Source organism: Pinus tabuliformis, chromosome 9 (genome assembly GCF_031772625.1).
Source record: "Pinus tabuliformis cultivar Carrire ecotype Pingquan chromosome 9, CPIR1, whole genome shotgun sequence".
Taxonomy (NCBI): domain Eukaryota; kingdom Viridiplantae; phylum Streptophyta; class Pinopsida; order Pinales; family Pinaceae; genus Pinus; species Pinus tabuliformis.
In genome coordinates, this window is record NC_142307.1 from 1,588,094,589 (window position 1) to 1,588,115,206 (window position 20,618).

The window sequence follows — 20,618 nt, forward strand, 5'->3', positions numbered from 1 at the left end:
GCTCATTCTACAACCCAGTGTAATGTGTAAGGATGTTCGTTTGTCATCAAAGTTGAAATTTTGCTTATGTCGGCTAAAACAAAAAATCTAAAAAATTAAAAAATTAAATAACTATACAAAACATTTAAATAATATCGGCTCATAAAAAAAATTACACAAAAAAATTGGATCCTTCTCGGATCAAGTTAGATCTATATTTAAAATAAATCTATACTAGTAATAAAACATCTCAATAATAACTTGCTTTTACAATTAAAAATTCACCATACTCAAAATGAAAAAATAGAAACTAAATTACTAATTCAAAGTAAACCACTTAAGAAACTTACTGCAACTTTAGAATTATCCAAGTGTACAAGTTCAAGGATTTCTCCTCATTGACCTTTAGTTGGCTTCACAAGGAAAATGGCTATGGAGGAGGACCTAATAAAAAAATGCTAGAGATAAAAATAATAATAAGCAACAACTCCACAATTCAAAGGAAAGGAATAGTTGGAAGTATGCGATGGAAAAGATTTCGAGTGCTTTTCCAGGTTTTATGTATTGCCACTTAATAATATTGCTAGGATAGTTTGTTAAAATATAAAGCAATAGAACATACAAGTTTGTGGAGAAAAGTGTATAGGTAATGTTGGTTGTAGTTGAAGATATGCCAAGTTTAGAAATATTGTATTTTTGGTATTATATTCTTAAGAAAACTATATTAAATCATTGTAAAATGAAATCACAACTGTCTTTTAATACAAACTCTACATTCTGTTTTTTTTTAATAATTTAAGAAGCTTACTCTTACATGTATGCACAAGTAGTGTTGTTATACGCGAGTCACGTTGACCACCACCTTTGTATGTTCTCATGACTACATTATTATGGTTGGTACATATACTAGCATTTGCACCAGATGTTGCAAAGGAAACGCCGTAAGGCATAAGTTCGAGAAGCATTCTGACATATAAAGAATCATTGAAGATGATAATTAGTAGGTGAAGGGTAAAGAGCTAGTACACAATTCACATTGAATTAAATAGGTCTTGTTTCTTTTGGAAACTTTTTGGCAATGACATATGACCAAAAAAACTTCCCATTTTTAGCAGGCTATGGAATGACTTCAACTAGAAGGAGAAAATACTAGATACTATTGCAGGTATTGAGGAGGAGCATAATGTTGATCTCGTTAGTAAGATGAATAAGGGAAACAAGAAAAGAGGAACTAAGAAGGGTTATCTACAGTCCTCCATTGTGGCCTTTTCCGGTAATCTTTTTGCTTCTCAATGTGTATGGTAAGTCTTCAACACTCTATCTTTGCTTCCAATGACTTCAATCTGTATATTCTTAAATGGAGTTTCTACTATTGTTTAAGCTAACATCCTCTTTTTGGTTGGATTTATTTCTATGAGCATGGTGGTATTCATTCTTTTGGCTCTCTTTAGTTCCCTTAGTTGTAAGTGCACAAAAATCTTGGACTAATATGACACTGAAATATTGATAATGGGAGTTAATAATCATGACAAATTTTTTGATGGAATTATTTGGGTTTTAATCATGACAATTCTTTTGGTTGAATTCTTTGGGTTTTATGTCATTTTATCTCCAAAATACACAAATAGTTTTGTTGGTTGGAACAAAGCTACAAGTTATAACAAGGAGCCACTGCCGTGGCGGTAGTCCCTGCCGGGGTCTGGAGGGACAAGTGCAAGTTAGCTAACAACAAATGGATTGCATGAAGTAGGAGCTGGACTGAATTGCAGAATTTGTATTAGGAAAAGTATTATGTATAAATTAGGTGATAAGATGAAATAATAATGATTTTTTATTTTTAATATTTAATTTACATAATAATGGTTAATAAAGATTAAAGTTGTTTTATAAGATTAGGAAAAGTATTATGTATAAATTAGGTGATAAGATGAAATTCAAACACATTTAAAAAAGAGTTTAATATTTTCAAGTTTAATATTTTTTTGAAAAGTATCACCATAATAAGATGGAGAGCAATGAAGAAACTAATGGGATTGTCATGCTGTCATTCATTGCGCTTTCACACTGTCATCATAATGCATAATGTGAACTAGATGTTCTGTACATATCATACCCACCAAAAGCATTTAGCGGATAATAAATATGTTTTTCTGTATTTATTGCGCGTTGAGATAAGTCTAACAATCAATTTGTGAAAGCATAAAACACGAGAATTATTTTTATTTTTTAACCTGGATTAAGTGCAGTCCAGGCAACCAAACCACGAACGAAAACCCATCAATTAAGAACATGAATTTCCGAATACTATGAAAGAGCCGATGAATCTGTTCATAAGTTTTATAAAAATAAAGGGAAAGTAATCTGAGTGTAATTTTATTGTATATTCTAAAATATTTTATAAAATTGAAGAAAATGAATCAAATTCTATTAACCCAGATTTCCTAAATATTCCATAATCTGAAATCTAAAGATGACAGGGAATTTTGAGCTTCTCTCCACGAGAGTTTTAGTCATTTAGCCAAAAAATAATGCGATTTAATTAAAAATTTGGTCGGATGTAATAGTTTCTGGATTATATGACTATGTATATTCTATGGTTAATTGTTTTGAACATCTAACTCATGCATACAAATTAAATAAACAACTAAAGTAGAAATACGTGATGCTTTATTCTTTTCTTTTCCCATACGTGTCTATAATAATTGTCGATAGGTATGTTGTATTTGGCTTGAAACCATTATCGAATTATTAACCATATTATTTCTTAAACCAAGATATAAACTAACTCTAACCTAAATTCAACTTAATGTTTTAAACATAAACATCATAACTTTATGAAAGCCCTATACTTCAAAACACTTCACAAAAATAGAATCTATCTAACTTGGATTTATTTTCAGATCTTCCCCGCAGGAAAGTGAGGTCAGTGCTAGTGCCAAGAGTAATAAAGTGATACAGTCTTACTATTAGAAAAAGTAACTAAATGGATAGTAAATTTGGATCATTCTCAGACCTGTGTGCAAAGCAAACCATGGATTTTATTGCCCAGTCTACAACATGTAGCTCATTGCAGTCAACTCGCTGAAAGCACCAGGCCTGTGTTTATACTAACGGAAAAGTAAACATACATACTGAAAACCAAAACTTGAATTAATAAATCCTGGTAGCAATAAAAAAGAGCCACTGCTAAAGAGATTATTGAAAATAAAACTCTCAGAGATAATTCTGATACGATAGGACATAATAACTAACTTGTGACAACAGAAGTCACTGCTATTTTGGATTCTTTGGGGTTATCGTACAAGGAATCCCTGGGGAGCTGAGTATGATTATACCATTTTCATACTCAGTTGTTGAAGGCGGAGTTGCTTCCAGGCGAAAATAGTTTGGAATACACTCAAAATTAACAGGATACATCCTATGATCAAAGTCAAGACTAGCCATCTCCTGGGCAAATACTTTTCCTTGACAACACCGTACATTATTCTGTAATCGTAACTGACGTAGAAGGTTGCAACCTCGTCAATAACGTTGTGGATTGCTTCATATTCACCTCTGTCCAGTCCTTCCCCAATTCCTTTCCAGACACTCGCCACTTCGTAGGGGCACGAGCCTTCGTCGATGATCACTATCTATGAGCACATCAACGTCCGCAGATGTGGTTATCAAGCATTCCATCAGGTCCATATAAGTCTTTAGCGGTTTTGTTTCCTCTTTCCGGGCCAGTGCCTCGAAAGCCACCAGATTCTCCATTAAAACCACTGTTCTCTTGTTTATTTCAGCTTTGGGCAAGTGAAACGTGCCAGTTCTGCTATCAAAACGAATTCTGTTGAGAAGCTTTACGTCTGCAACGAACGTCACTCCTTTCTTTTTGAGTTCTCCCGCCGATGGGAGAGTGATGCCGCAATTCATCTTCTTCTTCCTTCGATCGCATTTAGTACGATCTGTGGAATGAAAAGAGCAGATGATATTTTCATACAGAAATTCCAATAGATGTGAATTCTTTTTCAATGTTCCCCGGCTGATACATGCGAATCAGGGCTGTCACGCATATTTGGAAAAGGGCAGAGATTGTGCCAAGCCAGTCTTAGAGTTGAGTTGAGGTCTTGACCTGCACCTAAAACCCATTGCAGGAGATAGCATCGATTGATCTTGATGACTAGATATCGACTATTAAAGGTCTGGCTTTCAAGATCTTTTATGATTTCTTAATATAAATCTGAAAGTATAGCTAGCTCCCATTGAAGGATCCTCCATAGCGCAAATACAGGTATTTGATTTTCTAGCTTAATAATATCTTCCCGAACTGCAAATGCAAATAACTCTTGCAATTGCACATATTTTGGATCTGTATACCTGATAGCCAAGAACGTCAAGCGAGAGCCATACGCCCTGGAGAATTCCCTTAAAATGAACCAAAAAAAAATAAAGTTCTGGTGTTAACAGAGTTATGCTTTAAAAAAACAATTACAAGTAGATCTTCATGGTTGAAAAAAATAGAAAAGTATACATTGAATATGTAGCTACAGCAATTCTATCCTTGTAACACTAAATCAGAAATCAGAGATATAATGGATATATGTTACTTGTAATTTTTTAAAAGGGGGCTTGTTTGGCCTAACTTTAAAATTCCAGTGAAATTTCTACTGAAAAGAAGAACATACCTCAAGAATTACGGAAGAAATAAGTACTTTCTACTGAAAAGGAAACCATACCTTAAGAATTGCAGAAGAAAGAAGCCATCTGCAGCCATCATTTCACATAATAATTTGACTCCGGGAGATAGTGTAAGGTTCCAGGTTCCTTCTGCGAGAGCGAATTATTATTGAACCATGCGTTTATCTCATTGTTTATCTCGCCATTTCTTTCTCTGGACAGGCAACGACTGGCTCAACTATTGCAGAGAACAATGGGCTAACATGAGCATGGAGGGGCAAGAGGAATGAGCATGTATTGTTTATTGCGTGGAACGAATACAGGACAGGAGATATAGGAGGTGACAAGTGGCCCGAAGAACATGCAGGTGGCCGGCATGCAGCCAGTGGAGACTTAAAAAATTTGCATAAAAGATTTCAAACGCTGCGATATAAATAAATTGCAAAAACTTTGATGTAAAGAAATTGGCAACAGTATATAAAATGATAGAACTTTGGATAAAATGGTATTGCTTCTTGCAAAATGAAGGCACGAAAAAATCACTGCTGCAGGATGCCAGAAAACTTTTTATAAAACAAAGTTACCACAATATTTTTGTCTCGGGCCACGTGAAGGCCGCAATAAGAGGTACAATATTTTTCAAAGGAAAAATTTGTTTAAAATTTCAGTGAATCACATTGTCAGCATTAAACTTTGGTTAAAATATGTTTAGACGGAAAAAAAATCTGTCAAAATATGAATTAATGCGGAGTCAACGATCAATCGATCGCTATAGTCCAGGCAGGGACTAATAACAGAGTTCAACGTAGACATGTTGTAGATAAATGAACCCCAATTGTGTAGCCAACAAATAAACTTTTTTGGTTCAATCACCCTCTACTTATCCTTTTTTTATTCATTTCACTCTTTTCCAGGTATCAAAATGATTTGCATTCTAAATTTCAATTAAAAATTGTATTTCTAATTTCAATTAACAAATTGTATTTCTAAATCATATTCACTGAGTATTTATGGGAATACCAATTGTTTAAGTTCTTGTTTATAGAATCATAGGAATTACTATGGTAATGATGGTAAAAGTTGTAGTCTCACGTACCCAACTATCAAAGCGTATTTAAAAGAAAAAATAATATTAAATAATGTTTAGTTGAGAAACATTATAGAAGGAGACTTGAACGATGAATTCTCCTCCAAGGACTTCATGAAAGTTTATTCGAACACTTACCCAACTATGAAAGCACATTTAAAAGAAAGAATAATATTAAAGAATGTTTAGTTGAGAAACATTGTAGAACGAGACTTGAACGATGAATGAATTCTCCTCCGAGGACTTCATGAAAGTTTATTCAACACGTACCTAAATATCAAAGTACATTTAAAAGAAAGAATAATATTAAAGAATGTTTAACTTAGAAACATTGTCGAGACTTGAACTATGAACGAATTCTCCTCCGAGGACTTCATGAAAGTTTATTCAACTACCTCCGACCTGTGTTTCTAAAGACCCCCTCATGACTACCAACAACAACTCTATGAAATGTACAATAGGTCCTTTGATGAATACATAAATTTGATAGTTTTACAACCTTTAACAAAACAACAAGGTGAGTTCGTTTTAAGAGAACAAATATTAACAAATATTCTAGAATATTCATAGTAATATACACAAATCAAAGGTTAAGATTTATTTCCAAAGTAGTTATGTCATTTTTTCCTTTTTAATTAAAATGGTTAATTACAAGAATTCCATATCAATAAATGTTATATAAAGTGGTGAGTTTTAGTTTTTTTGGCACATGGTATTGATAAGCTATGGTATTGGCTCATGGTATTCTAACAAATCTTATTTACAAATTAAGAATCTCGATAATAAAATAGGGTAAATCTCTATAATTAAAAATCATGTTCCATGTTTTCATATATATATATATATATATATAATTTCTTAATAACAATAATTTTAAAATAACGCTATAATTTAATGATTTTAATGATTTTTATTTTAATAATGTGAAATAAATCGTTTAACAAATATACCTTAATATTTATTATGAATTAATGTCTATATATATATAACAAAATTATTACTTTTATTACTATTTTATTATTTATATTTTAATATTAGTTTTTAATATAATAATTCACCACGACATGTTCATAGTATATAATCTAAATGGAATTGATATTAATTTTTCTAAAACATGTCATTTAATAATCGTAAAGCATTTCCATATACAAAAAATTTACAACGTTGAAAAAAAATGAATCTACTCCATTTTAAATAAATCTAAATTTAAAATGAATACTAACCTATTAAATACCTAAAAATTACTAGACAAAACATATAAAAAAATTTGATCATTGAAATGAATACTAACATATTAAATACCTAAAAATTATTAGACAGAAAAACATTAAACAAAAATTCTAATCATTGAAACATCATCAATTAATTTAAGTTTATATATTATTGAGTACTTTTCCACTTGAAGCTTCCTTATATGTCTCAGAAGTACAAGTGCATATATGCCTCGTTTTTGTTGTTGGCCTTGTAATTTTCTTTCTTTTCCTGATTGTTTACCATTTTGTCTGTCAACTCATTTGTTTCTGTCAACTCAGTGTTCCTGTAAGGTATGCTGGGAAGTTCTGAACTCTTCATAGCAAAACAAATTAAAGGCAAAAAATTCAACCAAAAACACACTATTTATTTGTAAGTCTTTTCCTGATTGTTCTGAACTCTTCATAGCAAAACAAATTAAAGGCAAAAAATTCAACCAAAAACACATTATTTATATGTAAGTCTTTTCCTGATTGTTTACCATTTGTGTTTGTAAACTCATTATTCCTGTAAGGTATGTTGGGAAGTTCTGAACTCCTTAGAGAAAAACAAATTAAAGGAAAAAAATTCAACCAAAAACACATTATTTATATGTAAGCTCTCGATTAGCAATGATCGCGGAAGCAGAAATAGGACATAGGAGGGGCCATATACTTGAATTAACATGAGCTTGATCCAAAATCAATCCCTTGTTGATAATTTTGATCAAACTGGAACTCGAAACCATATCAACTATTGACATATTCCCTCAGATGACAAAGACCAGATCAGGGCCTTCTGCAAGAGATCCATGTCATTATTTTTCTGGTTTTGGACAAAGTGATAGAGATTTCAGTGAGATTTTGAAGATTCCGAGGACAACAATTGAAGAACAGAGGTGGAAAAGTAGTGCATTTGATATTTGTTGTACACAAGTGTAGCAAATGTAAGGGAGATGTATAACTCTGGTGCATTTGGTCCTTCAATCATATACTTGCATGGACAAAAGCAAGGACTGACTAAATGCATACTTTCTAGTGGCCCTAAGCCTCCAACCACATTCATATATTTTGCATCCTTCCAAATTGATTATGCTCGCTCTTTGAAGTATATTGTAAACAACCTGGATCCCTTAGAAGAGCTTGGAGCTAGATTAGGATGCTTGAGCAACTGCATTCACATTCATTCATGAGTATGATTTAATCCAAAATATTGACTAGCATAAATCCCTCTTAACCCCTAATTTATTAAGAGCCATAAAAAAAAGGTGCAAAACTCAGAGTGATTCACCAAAAATACTGAAAATTTCCTAGAAAAACAACATTTCCAACTTTAGAATTGAGGAAAGCCTAGTTTTCAGCTATCCAGCAAGCATAGCTATGACTGGTAACTTAGAGAAGTGCTTATGTTTGCTGATGTCCTTCTCTGCTTTTGATGATAGTAAGCGTGCCATATCCTAGAAGGATATATCATCCTTCACTCGGGTTCCCTGAAGTATTCTTTTTGTGTAGTTTCCCAGGACAGTTTCTCGTAGTGGAGACTAAAAGTGAGGTCCACAGTCCAGTGCTGTCATGTACACAAAAGATTTAGTCCATGCAATGGGTATTCACGTTGTGGAAATAAGATGTACAGGATTCAAAGTGCCCAAAAGAAGGGTGTGGTTGTGATGTTACCCTGTGAAGAAAAAGTGGTTCAGTTTCTTGTCTTCCATTTCCTGGATGTTAGTAGTTATTTGTAAGTATGCAGAAGAAAGGGCAGCAGCATGTGATGTATTCTCTCACTTGCATGCAGCAAAAGAAAGCACCATTTCCTATCATGGAGAGGCAATTCATCCTCGTTGAGTGCAAAATCAAGAATAGAAGGTGCAATAGAACTTCAAAGTTCACACGTGATAGAAAAAATACTCAAAATTTTAATATGGTAATGGAAGGCAAAGTTTCCAGCCAGCCAGGGGCCTTTTTTGGTATGGATTGCTCCTGAATACACCATTTTCTTTGTTACCTAAACTGAAAGAAATCCTTTGTGGGGACAAGTTGATGGTTTTGCAGGTATGAACTCATCAAATTGAAAGGAAATGCAAGTATGAACTCATCAGATTGAAAGGAAATGCATGGTTGATCCGTCACACTCCAAATTTTCTTTCAGAATGAATTAAATCCCATGCTAAAAAATTATCCTTGAACATGTTAATTTATTCTTGTTCCAACAAATCTTTATAGATATGATGCAATTTACATTTTCTAGATCTCATTCATTGCTCATTCATTTGATACTATCAATTAGTAGAAATTTTGAGGAAATTTGTAAACCTCATTTATTGCAGGTTTGGGAAGAGGACGTCAGAAGATACCTGTTAGAAGCATATTTAAACCTAAACAAATCCTCAAATTGACAAGCCAAGTAAGATGGAACCATTCGATTTGAACCATTGTTAGACAATTGGATTGTCTAGGTCCATTGATTTAATTACACCAATAGAAATATTTTTTATGTTTCCTTTGCGTAGATGTCATTGTCTTATACAAAGATGGGTTTCTAACTGATTTTAACAGCTTCTGGTGAAACAATGTGCAGAAGGAAGAGTCTTTATTTTTTCGCGAGAGTTTTGTTTCTTCTTTAGGGCCATGGATAATTGTTGTGATCAGAATTCACAGTAGTGCATGTGATAAGCACTCTTGTTCTGTTCTGTTATAGTGAAGCATTTTTTTAGTGCCCTGAATGCAGTTGTCAAAGGAAGAGAGCCAAAGTTTCCTGATGGCCCTAGAAGGCATGAAATTTTGTGTCCAATAGACGATATGATACCTAAAGGAAAAGCAGACAAGGGTTTTTTTCAAAAGGCCTTAATGCTTTAGGTTATGCTCTGGACTCTAGAAAGTACTCTCAGCTACCATTCAGTCTAAATTTCACCAAAATACCCATCAAGGCTTGGTACATGTTTGACTCTCTTACATACAAACTTGGAAAAGAAGGTAATCAATCCGTAACAATTTTCCTGCTTATTGTGTTCATCGCTTCTGTAACCAAGAGCCAGGGTTGAAGGCGGATTAATAGAATATTTTTCCTTAAGAATTAATGTAATTACCTATGGGAAAACATGGAATGGTGTGGCCCTCAATAATAGGTTGTTAGTTAAGGTTCGTTTCAACTGATGGAACCAAGACTTTAGAACCTTGGAAAATTGATGAAATCATAGAGTCAAGATCTCACAACTCTATGACCATGTCAATGTACTTTATCAAACCACTGACTAAGGTTAGTTTCAAATGATGAAACCAAGACTTTAAAACCTTTGAAAATTGATGAAATCATAGTGTCAAGATCTCACAACTCTATGACCATGTCAATGTACTTTATCAAACCACTAACATGACTATAACAAATCACTGACTATTAATCACATATTTCTTGACAATGTCTATAGATGAAGTCAATATTTATGTCCAACAATACATGTATAAAAGGATTTACTTTATTAACTAATATCCTATTACCATTTCAATTTATTGATGCATGTGAATCTGTGATACTTATGGTAAAATTTATGTTAATAACTTATACCATTTTAATTTATTCATAGATGTGAATCATATGATACTTATAGATAGGCATTTCCAAATAATTAGTTTTTAAATAATTCATATAATTAATTTTTATATATTTTTTGATATTGAAAGGCTATTTCATATAATTAGTTTTATATATGTTTTGATATTAAAAGACTATTTAAAAAATCACCATCTTTTGGAAATTTATAAATATTTACTTTTTCTTGTAAAATTATAATTATTTATTTTTTCTTCTAAAATAATTAGTAAATTTACAAAAATTTAGAAAACAGAAAAAAGATTGAATTTCAATAACTCACCTCGAAGAAATGAAATATTTTTATGACATTGGGTTGTAATGTAAAAGACAAATTTATTCACCCTAATATCACACTTCTCAACTCCAACTTTAGCATACAACATACTGTGGTGTAGAGGCATAAATGAAAATTAATGAAAATTAAAGAGAGCCAAAGTTTCCTGATGGCCCTAGAAGGCATGAAATTTTGTGTCCAATAGACGATATGATACCTAAAGGAAAAGCAGACAAGGGTTTTTTTCAAAAGGCCTTAATGCTCTGGACTCTAGAAAGTACTCTCAGCTACCATTCAGTCTAAATTTCACCAAAATACCCATCAAGGCTTGGTACATGTTTGACTCTCTTACATACAAACTTGGAAAAGAATGTAATCAATCCGTAACAATTTTCCTGCTTATTGTGTTCATCGCTTCTGTAACCAAGAGCCAGGGTTGAACGCAGATTAATAGAATATTTTTCCTTAAGAATTAATGTAACTACCTATGGGAAAACATGGAATGGTGTGGCCCTCAATAATAGGTTGTTAGTTAAGGTTCGTTTCAATTTATGGAACCAAGACTTTAGAACCTTGGAAAATTGATGAAATGATAGAGTCAAGATCTCACAACTCTATGACCATGTCAATGTACTTTATCAAACCACTGACTAAGGTTAGTTTCAAATGATGAAACCAAGACTTTAAAACCTTTGAAAATTGATGAAATCATACTGTCAAGATCTCACAACTCTATGACCATGTCAATGTACTTTATCAAACCACTAACATGACTATAACAAATCACTGACTATTAGTCACATATTTCTTGACAATGTCTATAGATGAAGTCAATATTTATGTCCAACAATACATGTATAAAAGGATTTACTTTATTAACTAATATCCTATTACCATTTCAATTTATTGATGCATGTGAATCTGTGATACTTATGGTAAAATTTATGTTAATAACTTATACCATTTTAATTTATTCATAGATGTGAATCATATGATACTTATAGATAGGCATTTCCAAATAATTAGTTTTTAAATAATTCATATAATTAATTTTTATATATTTTTTGATATTGAAAGGCTATTTCATATAATTAGTTTTATATATGTTTTGATATTAAAAGACTATTTAAAAAATCACCATCTTTTGGAAATTTATAAATATTTACTTTTTCTTGTAAAATTATAATTATTTATTTTTTCTTCTAAAATAATTAGTAAATTTACAAAAATTTAGAAAACAGAAGAAAGATTGAATTTCAATAACTCACCTAGAAGAAATGAAATATTTTTATGACATTGGGTTGTAATGTAAAGAACAAATTTATTCACCCTAATATTACACTTCTCAACTCCAACTTTAGCATACAACATAGTGTGGTGTAGAGGCATAAATGAAAATTAAATTGAGATAGAGATATTAACATGATCGATCCAAACCAATTAATCCAATTACTAAAATTTGGTTTCTCAATTATTATAGCGAAATGTGTCAGTTATTTAAAACATCACTAGGATAATTCGAATTCTAATAGGATCCTGTTAAAAGTTGTTTGTTTTAACTAAATCTTCCTCGAATTCAGATGGACTCCTTTTGATCCACCAGTTCCTTCCCTGCCTCATATGAATAATGTGCTGCATCTGATTAGGACGTGTTTGTAAAATCTGTGTTCAATAATCTGCAAAATACACTGTTTCTTTTTTGCCCAAGAAAAAAAGCTTTCTTTGTATTGATACAAAAAGTAGTATTATCATGGTTACAAAGAAGATCAAGAAATTCAACAAAGAAGATCAAATTCAACAAAGAAGATCAAAATGCTTTAACTAGTCTGCTATCTATCTATCTCTGGTATATTATAATATCAAAGAGAGTAGAAAGAGAGTAAACCATCAGTGCTGTCACCTACAGTTCGCTATAAAAAACCGCTAAAGCCTTGTTCCAGAAACTGTATCTTAAATCCTCCGCCCACCAAAGTGCTGCTATCTATTATCTCTGGTATATTATAATATCAAAGAGAGTAGAAAGAGAGTAAACCATCAGTGTTGTCACCTACAGTTCGCTATAAAAAACCGCTAAAAAAATGCCTTGTTCCAGAGACTGTATCTTAAATCCTCCGCCCACCAAAGTGCTGCATCTGATTAGGACGTGTTTGTAAAATGTTTGTTCAATTATTTGCAAAATACATTTTTTCTTTTTTGCCGAAGAAAAAAAAGGCTTTCTTTTTATTGATATAAAAAGTGGTATAATGGTTACATCATAATATTGATCAAGAAATTCAACAAAGAGATCAACATGTGTAGCAACATCAAAATGAAATGGAATTTGAAGTGGGGGATTGGATATATTTTAGGCTATAATTGTATAAGCAGATGTCCCTTAAACAACAAAGAAATGACAATAAAGTAACACCCACTTATCACGCCGTATAAAATTTACAAAAGATTGGAAGTATGGCTTACAAGTTGGAATAGCCTTCATCTTGATATGTACATCTATTTTTCCATATTTCTTGCTTGAAGAAGGTAATTGATAACAAGATCCTAGCCCAAACAATTTTACTAGAGAAAACGATGCCAGAAAAGGAAACAATCCTTGAGACCAGGATTAAGCAACTACAAAATAAGAAATTATTGAATATCTCATCAACTTGAGGAACCTAATAGTAGAATAAACAATATGGAAAGATAAATTATTCATGCAAAGCCTAATACTTAACATGAGGAATTGATTTTTTTACACAAAATCATAAACAATTAAGTGATTATTAGAAAAACACTTATTTAAAAGAAAAAAACATATTAAACACATTTAAGCTTTATATATTAACTTATTAAATTTATATGGTATCATTTCATTATAATTGTGCATATCTCACATACTTGATCTTAAAATCATCTCATTTTTTAAATTAAATTAATAATAATAAAAAAAATTCAACCACTTGTATTGTATTGATATCCACAGACTTAATACAATACACCAGGGCCTCCCAACGCTTATATCATTGCAACACAAATATAGTAATTAAGTAACTATTAATGGAAATCATATAACTATTTGATGTCAGCTTGAAGTGCTGATGATAGATTGAGGCCTCCTTATTCACCAAGAACAGAAAATCAGAAGCCTCCACAGCATTCCTTGCTCTATCCTCCATAATTGAAAAACAAGTATGGCAAATAACTAGTGGTTAATACAAATCCAATGTCAATATTGATGTTAGACTAGATGCAAGCCACTAACATCATCAGGGGGAATGGTGGTGCCATGCTTTTTACAAACTTGGAATCTAGCAACGACCACGTCTCCCTTTCCTGCATCTGAGTACACCAGCGTCCCGAGTCATGAGTTCTACAAGGGTCCCAGGCTTCGGTTTTACACTCTGTGCTCTTGAAGCTACAGAAACTGATCCCGATTGTTCGAAGACTGCACCGTTCAGAAGCAAGTCATCTTTTGATATCCAGCTCCATCTCAATTTTTCATAACCATTGGTAGTTAACCGCTTCGTTACCTGAAACCTCAAGATTCTAATTCCAATCAAATTACAATATATGTTTTTATGTTTACTAAATGTATTAAAATATAAATTTGAGGAATATTCTAAAATCAGATAATAAAAAAAAATCAAACAATTAACTTCTTTTCATTAAATTCTAAAATATTCTTAAAATTCACTTCACTAATGTTTTTAACTTATACATAATAATACATTACTATAAACTCCATCCAAACAATAATTTCATCCAAATGAACTTCCTTCTTCAACTCCTTTCCTAATTAGATTTGTTATTAAACCCTACATAGCAATAAACATAGACCTCTTAAATCAATATTAATATTACCTGTTTATGAGTCGATGCCAAGAATCTATTTCCTTTACTCAATAAACCCTACATAGCAATAAAAATAGACCTCTTAAATCAATATTAATATTACCTGTTTATGTGTCGATGCCAAGAATCTATTTCCTTCACTCAATATAGTGGAGTTTGCACTTCCACCAATAGCATACATTTGCCAATAAATGTAGTTATTGTTGGCTATATGGAACTGCCCAAGTCGACATCTGCATGAATTCATTCAGATCATAAATAGCGATATTAATCTGGTTATCAATGATATGTTAATAATCAATAGCGATATTAATCTGGTTCTCAATGAAATGTTAATAATCTAACAGTTTGTTCATATTCCAGGTAAATAATGAAATTATTAATATTTAAAATAGATGACAACTTTTGAAAATATTTAAGAATCTGGCTAACTAAAATGAATAAAGTTAATAAATCTTGCATAATATTTTCAAAATCTAGGATCAAAATAACTTCAGTAATTATTTACCTTGGCAATCGTTGTCCCAGATCTTTCCCGAAATGGTTGTAGGCTATCGTTACTTGCATGATTTTGTCCAGATCGTCATGGTCATCATTACCTGTGGTGCAATAAAGAATGAGAGTGAAAAATGGTGTAGAGACTGTTTTTTCAATATTTAGAATAGCTAAATAAATTATAGTGAAAATATCCATAATAAATGATGAATGATTGAAATAGAAATAGACTAAATTAAAGTAAAACTGAATTATAATATCATGATACTTAACCGACAAAAGAATCAAATGTGATAACATTCAGCATAACAAAAGAATACATCACACTTAACCTACAGTGAGACACTAAAAAACACATAAAGTTATGAATGTAGAACCTTGTCGTGGTCAGTGAAAAGGTTATTTGAAATTGTGATTTGTGTAGATCCTCTCACAGCATCAATGAGACCGTCTTGGCATCTGGATAAGGAGCAATGGTCGATCCAAATGTTGGATGCTGAAATGATGGAAATCCCATCGCCATCTGGTCTCCATCTCAACGAATACTCATATGGAGAAATCCTCACAGGAACCCTTCCTCCTCTATTCGGTGGCCTACAATCATGAATGTGAATGCCGTGAATGATGATATTGCTCACCTGCTGAATGGTGATACAGGGACCGTTTGCTATGTGGACGTTGACCCCTCGTCCATCTAGGGTTTTGAAACTGTTCATCACCAGCTCCTCCTTCAGCTGGATCACCATACTGCTCTTGAAAATAATCCACAGGGGCTCTGTCTGAATGACTCCGTAACGTAAAGTGCCGCGCCATGGATTCATCGGATCATCACGGGAATCATCGGATCATCAGTGCTGTCACTTAAATGCCTTGTTCCAGAGACTATATCTTAATTCCTCCGCCCACCAAAAAGAAACATGCAGAAGATCAAAAAGCATTAATCAGTCTGCTATCTATTTATCTATCTCGTATAATATAACATCAAGGAGAGTAAACTGCTGTCACCTATAGTTTGCTATAAAAAAAAATCGCTAGAATATCTTAAATCCTACACCAAAAAGAAACATGCATAAACAAGATAGGGCAATAATAAAAAAGTGAAGTAAAATATGAAACCTATCCATAGTTTATGAAATTGGAGTCGCAGTAAAGAAAATCCTCCCGTTACTTCATGATCCTTCTCTTTGATAAGAGATCCTCGGAATTGGATTCGTGTTACACCTGAAGTTGTTAAAATAACCCGTCTTATTCAAATCAGTTAGTAACCCGTCTCTGAATAAGACGCCTACAAAGAAACAGAAAACCGTTTGGTGCGTTTAAATCAATGGACCTAGATAATCCAATCGTCTAACAGATGTATCAAACGGGACAGAGCGATGACAGGTGTGCACCGAGGGGAGCGAAGGCGCAGTCGACCGAATGGGGGAAAACGCAGAGATGAAAATTGTCGATTCATTCTCCCTCCATCACAGCCACCTATCTCAAACTTAATGTTTTTTAAGGTTTTTTTAATGGACGGCAGATTTTCGTTCAATCGTCTAACAAGTGATCTAATGGCTAAGATTATGACAGAAAAGCATTTGAGGGAGTCGATTTCAGAGGGAAACGCCTTACGGCGTAATTATCTAGAAAAGAAAGGGCACGATATGGTATATATATATATATATATATATATATATATATATATGCGTAAGAAGCATTAGCGTACAATTGACCACAATGTTTCGATGCTTCATAATTCCCTTAAAATACTCCATTAATATCATTTTTTATTTTCTTCACACCTTTAAACAATGGCATCCAACAATCAATCAATCATCTTTCATTATGCTAACCAAATCATATTAAATATTGTTGGTGTAATTGCTCATAATTATGCTAGTGTTGTTTGGTGTTTTGTTTTTGTTTGTTTGTTTTTTTGATTATTAACTTTTAGCTAATATTATTTGGTTATGGGCGTTTTTAGCTTAAGATGGCTCATATTTTTAAGTTTTTTTGAGCTTTTACTTGTATCTATAAAGGTTACATTGATAACTTCGTTTTCTATTAAAATTTTGTAAATGTTTATATTAAAAAGGAATTTTAATTTGAAAAAAAAACAATGTAAATGTTTTTTCACTAAGTAAAGAAATAATGTAGGGGTGTCAAGATCATTGGGGGTGGTTAGTTTCTTCTCTAAGAATTATGAAGAACATAGGCATGTTTTGGGTTTACATCACACTTTCAACAATGTGCTAAAGCATGTGCTTTATATCAAGGTTTAAGACAAATTGTGATTCTGGGAATTCAAGAGGTGATTGTTTTTTGTGATTCTATTGTATCAGACTATCCCCAGAGGAAACGTCTCCATGTTCTCAGATCAAACAATTCCAAGGTTGATCACATGGCTAATTTGGGGTTAAGGCTAAATCAAGGTGAACTTTGGTGGCAGGGGAAAAAGGGGAGTGGGGTGTTAGTTTTTTCCCCTAAGAATCAAGAAGAACATTGGTATGCTTTGGGTTTAGGCCACAATTCCAACAATGTTGCTAAAGCCAATGTATTATATTAAGGTTTAAGACAAATTGTGAATCTCATAATTTAGGAGGTGATTCCATGAATATAATTCACCATTTATATTCAGGATATTTCCACTCAGATACAAAGCTAAGTCATCTTTTCAAGCGGATTTATTAGTGGTATCAGACTATCCCCAAGAAGAAATGTCTCCATATTATCAGATCAAACAACTCCAAGGATGATCACATGGTTGATTTGGGGTCAAGACTAAATCAAGGTGAAATTTGGTGGCAAGGGAAAAAGGGGTATGTCCCTCTTCTTTAATTGTTAATTAAGAGACTCAAAAATCAAAGCGGAAGAATAATTCCTCATGGTTGAATGTAACATTTTGATTCTTTGTTTTATTTGGTAGAATTTTTACTGGGTTTGTAGGGTTTTTTCAAAATGGAGGAGTCATAAATGATTGACTATCCCCTGTCACATGGAAATTTTCATCTTGGATCCGGATTTTAGATAGTTCAGGGCAGTCACAAACTAGTTAGGTGCTCCCTCAGAATGGGGTATGGTTACACCAGGAGGGCATATATCAGAGGAGATCCAGTCTTTTGGCTAGGTGATTGGTGGCCATCAATATAATTTCATTATTTTTTTACCATAGGTTACTCAAGGTTTTACCCCTCCGTAGGTCAATGGTAGTGTTTCGGTATTGGTGGAGTCATAAGTTTTTAACTTACTGGAACCCCCTTTTTTCTGGAGGGTTTAGTATTTCTTCTTAGGGGGTGCTTCTAGATGGGATTCAGGAACTTGGGTTTGAAAACCATCTGGTTTTTTCTATGAGAGAGGTGACCTTACCATTTTCGCCTATGAAATGAGATTTTCACTCATTGGGCTTGGGTCAGGTCTCAGTGCAGAACAAGTGGCATAAGCCTTTAAACTAACCTCAAGTAGTTTTTTGAAGACATTTCAGTAGGAAGGGGTTGGAGGTGAACGATTAGTAGGGTTTGAAGAATGTGGAGAGAAAGCTAAGGAAGGTGATGGTGAAGAATAATCTCACTTGCCAACTAAAGGAATGTTTGTCTTAGGGCTTAAATCAAAGAAGAATAGGGTTCTGAAGAGTGTGAAAATCCTTGTTGCTTACAAACTCAACAAGGGGAATGACATGGAAATCACGCAAACTAAGTCTTTGAAAAAGAAATTTCTATTTGGAAGGACTAGAGGGCGCAAATTCAACATCAGGACGTTGCAAGAGTGGCTTAGGGTCGATATAACCCAAAAGGTAAAAAAAAACCCTCTGAAGATTTTCATTTTGGCAAAAGGTTGAATTCAAATTAATTTTGGCTCTCACGAGGAGGCAAAACAAATTATCAAATATGTATGATCCATTGATTCGACTCTAATAATGTTGAAATTCTGGACCCCACTCTTTGATGCAAGTTGAGAACGGCTTGACATGGTCCCCATTTGGGTTCGATTGTCTGGCTTACCTTCCCATATGTGGAATGAGACGAGTTTTAGAGACTTCAAATATAGTATTGGGATTTTCCAAGAAGTTAATTACTAGTTCAAAGGGACCAAGGACATGTTAATGGCCAAAATCCTTATGAGCTTGGCCTTGCACAACAGTCTTCATGAAAACATCAACATTGGCAGAGGAGTTGAGTGCCTTCAAGTGCTCGATTATGAAGGGGTGTTGTTTTGGTGTAAGTGTTGTCACAAATATGGGCACAATGTTAGCCATTGAAATCCCCCATTTAAAAAAGGCTTGGCTCGGGGGGGTCAAGAAAAAGTTGAAGGTAGATCCTCTGTCAGATCTAGGGGCGAGCTCAAAGGAATGGGAAGTGGAAGATAAGGTGGGGGATCTTAAAATTTTCAGATTGTTCTATGTTGTATCAATTACTTTAGTCCAATTCAATACTTCAATTAGCAATCTTTTCAATAACAAATATTCTTTTCAAGACTAAGACTAGGGAAAAAAACCCACAAGGGGGAAAACCCTTTGAAATTATTCTTCTACTAAATTGTAATAAAATGTTCAGCAGAGAGTACAATGAGCCCAATACAATATCATCCAACAAAACAACCCAATAACATTCAAAAATATGTTTCCAACATTATAATATATCAGAGACAACTTTTCTTATTTGTGGTCAACTTTGGTCAATGGTTGATTTCAGTCAAACTTCTCAGTCACATGGAGGAGGAGCTATGCAAGTGACTGAAGGCTTCTAGATGCTCCCTTGAGCCTACAAACCAACGACTATAACCCAAAAACTCTAAAATAGATGCGAGCCTTGGACCTTGCAATTTCAGACCTTTGCGAATTTCTTTTGTCGTCTCAGCCTCAGACTTGTGCAAACTAATCAATGAAGAAGAGAAGAAGTAGATGTGTGGTGATATCCAAATGAGATTGAGGTCACTTGTATTTATAGGCTTCCAAGGGTGACCAATTTACCATTAGGATCAACCTGTCCAAATGTGCATATGTGGTATTTTCTTCATAAGTATACTTTCCCTTGTCCAAATTTGATGATCTTTACGTCGATTTCGGTCCTCTCGAAAAGAGGAATTCAATGCAATCATAATATATATAAAATAAGTTTTCCAAAGTGGAATTTGATTGTATTTGCATAATTTAACACTCCCTCTCAACTAGGGAGAATTCCACCTGTCAATATCTGACCATCGATCAACATGTCATGTATATCCTATCGTCATATCATGTCCCATCTCTGCTTAACTATATTTGCTGAAATATTCTCAAATCTAAATAAGAAGAATCATAGGGGAGATAAAGCTACCGCCCTCTACATCATCGAATAGCATATCTCAATCTGAAACCACATCGGGGAGTACATCTCAACCAAGAATCTCACGGGGGAGCTAAATATCTTCGAACCCATATCATGCAATAGGTGATATAGGGGAGCACATCTCAACCCATACTATTTCATGTCGATATTCCCAATAATGACCCTCAAAAGTCAT

The 20,618-nt window shown here is 33.3% G+C and overlaps 1 protein-coding gene across 1 annotated transcript; it reads right to left on the reverse strand.

Annotated features, from left to right (window-relative positions):
• Positions 1–14,096: 14,096 nt before the first annotated feature.
• Positions 14,097–15,976, reverse strand: LOC149154780 (putative pectate lyase 20). The gene is made up of 4 exons (XM_089441153.1): positions 15,504–15,976; positions 15,151–15,243; positions 14,746–14,875; positions 14,097–14,320 (listed from the first exon to the last, which is right to left on the reverse strand). The coding sequence occupies exons 1-4, from the start codon at positions 15,956–15,958 to the stop codon at positions 14,099–14,101; spliced, it is 900 nt and encodes a 299-aa protein (XP_089297279.1). The 5' UTR covers positions 15,959–15,976; the 3' UTR covers positions 14,097–14,098.
• Between the last annotated feature and the right edge of the window lie 4,642 nt (positions 15,977–20,618).

Excerpts from the sequence above, each read along its gene's own strand:
- LOC149154780 (XM_089441153.1), bottom strand. The coding sequence starts at position 15,958 with ATGAATCCATGGCGCGGCACTTTACGTTACGGAGTCATTCAGACAGAG. Across the intron at positions 15,244-15,503 it reads CACGACAAGGTTCTACATTC|AGGTAATGATGACCATGACG; the intron begins ATAACTTTATGT and ends TTATTGCACCAC. Across the intron at positions 14,876-15,150 it reads CTGGGACAACGATTGCCAAG|ATGTCGACTTGGGCAGTTCC; the intron begins GTAAATAATTAC and ends GAATTCATGCAG.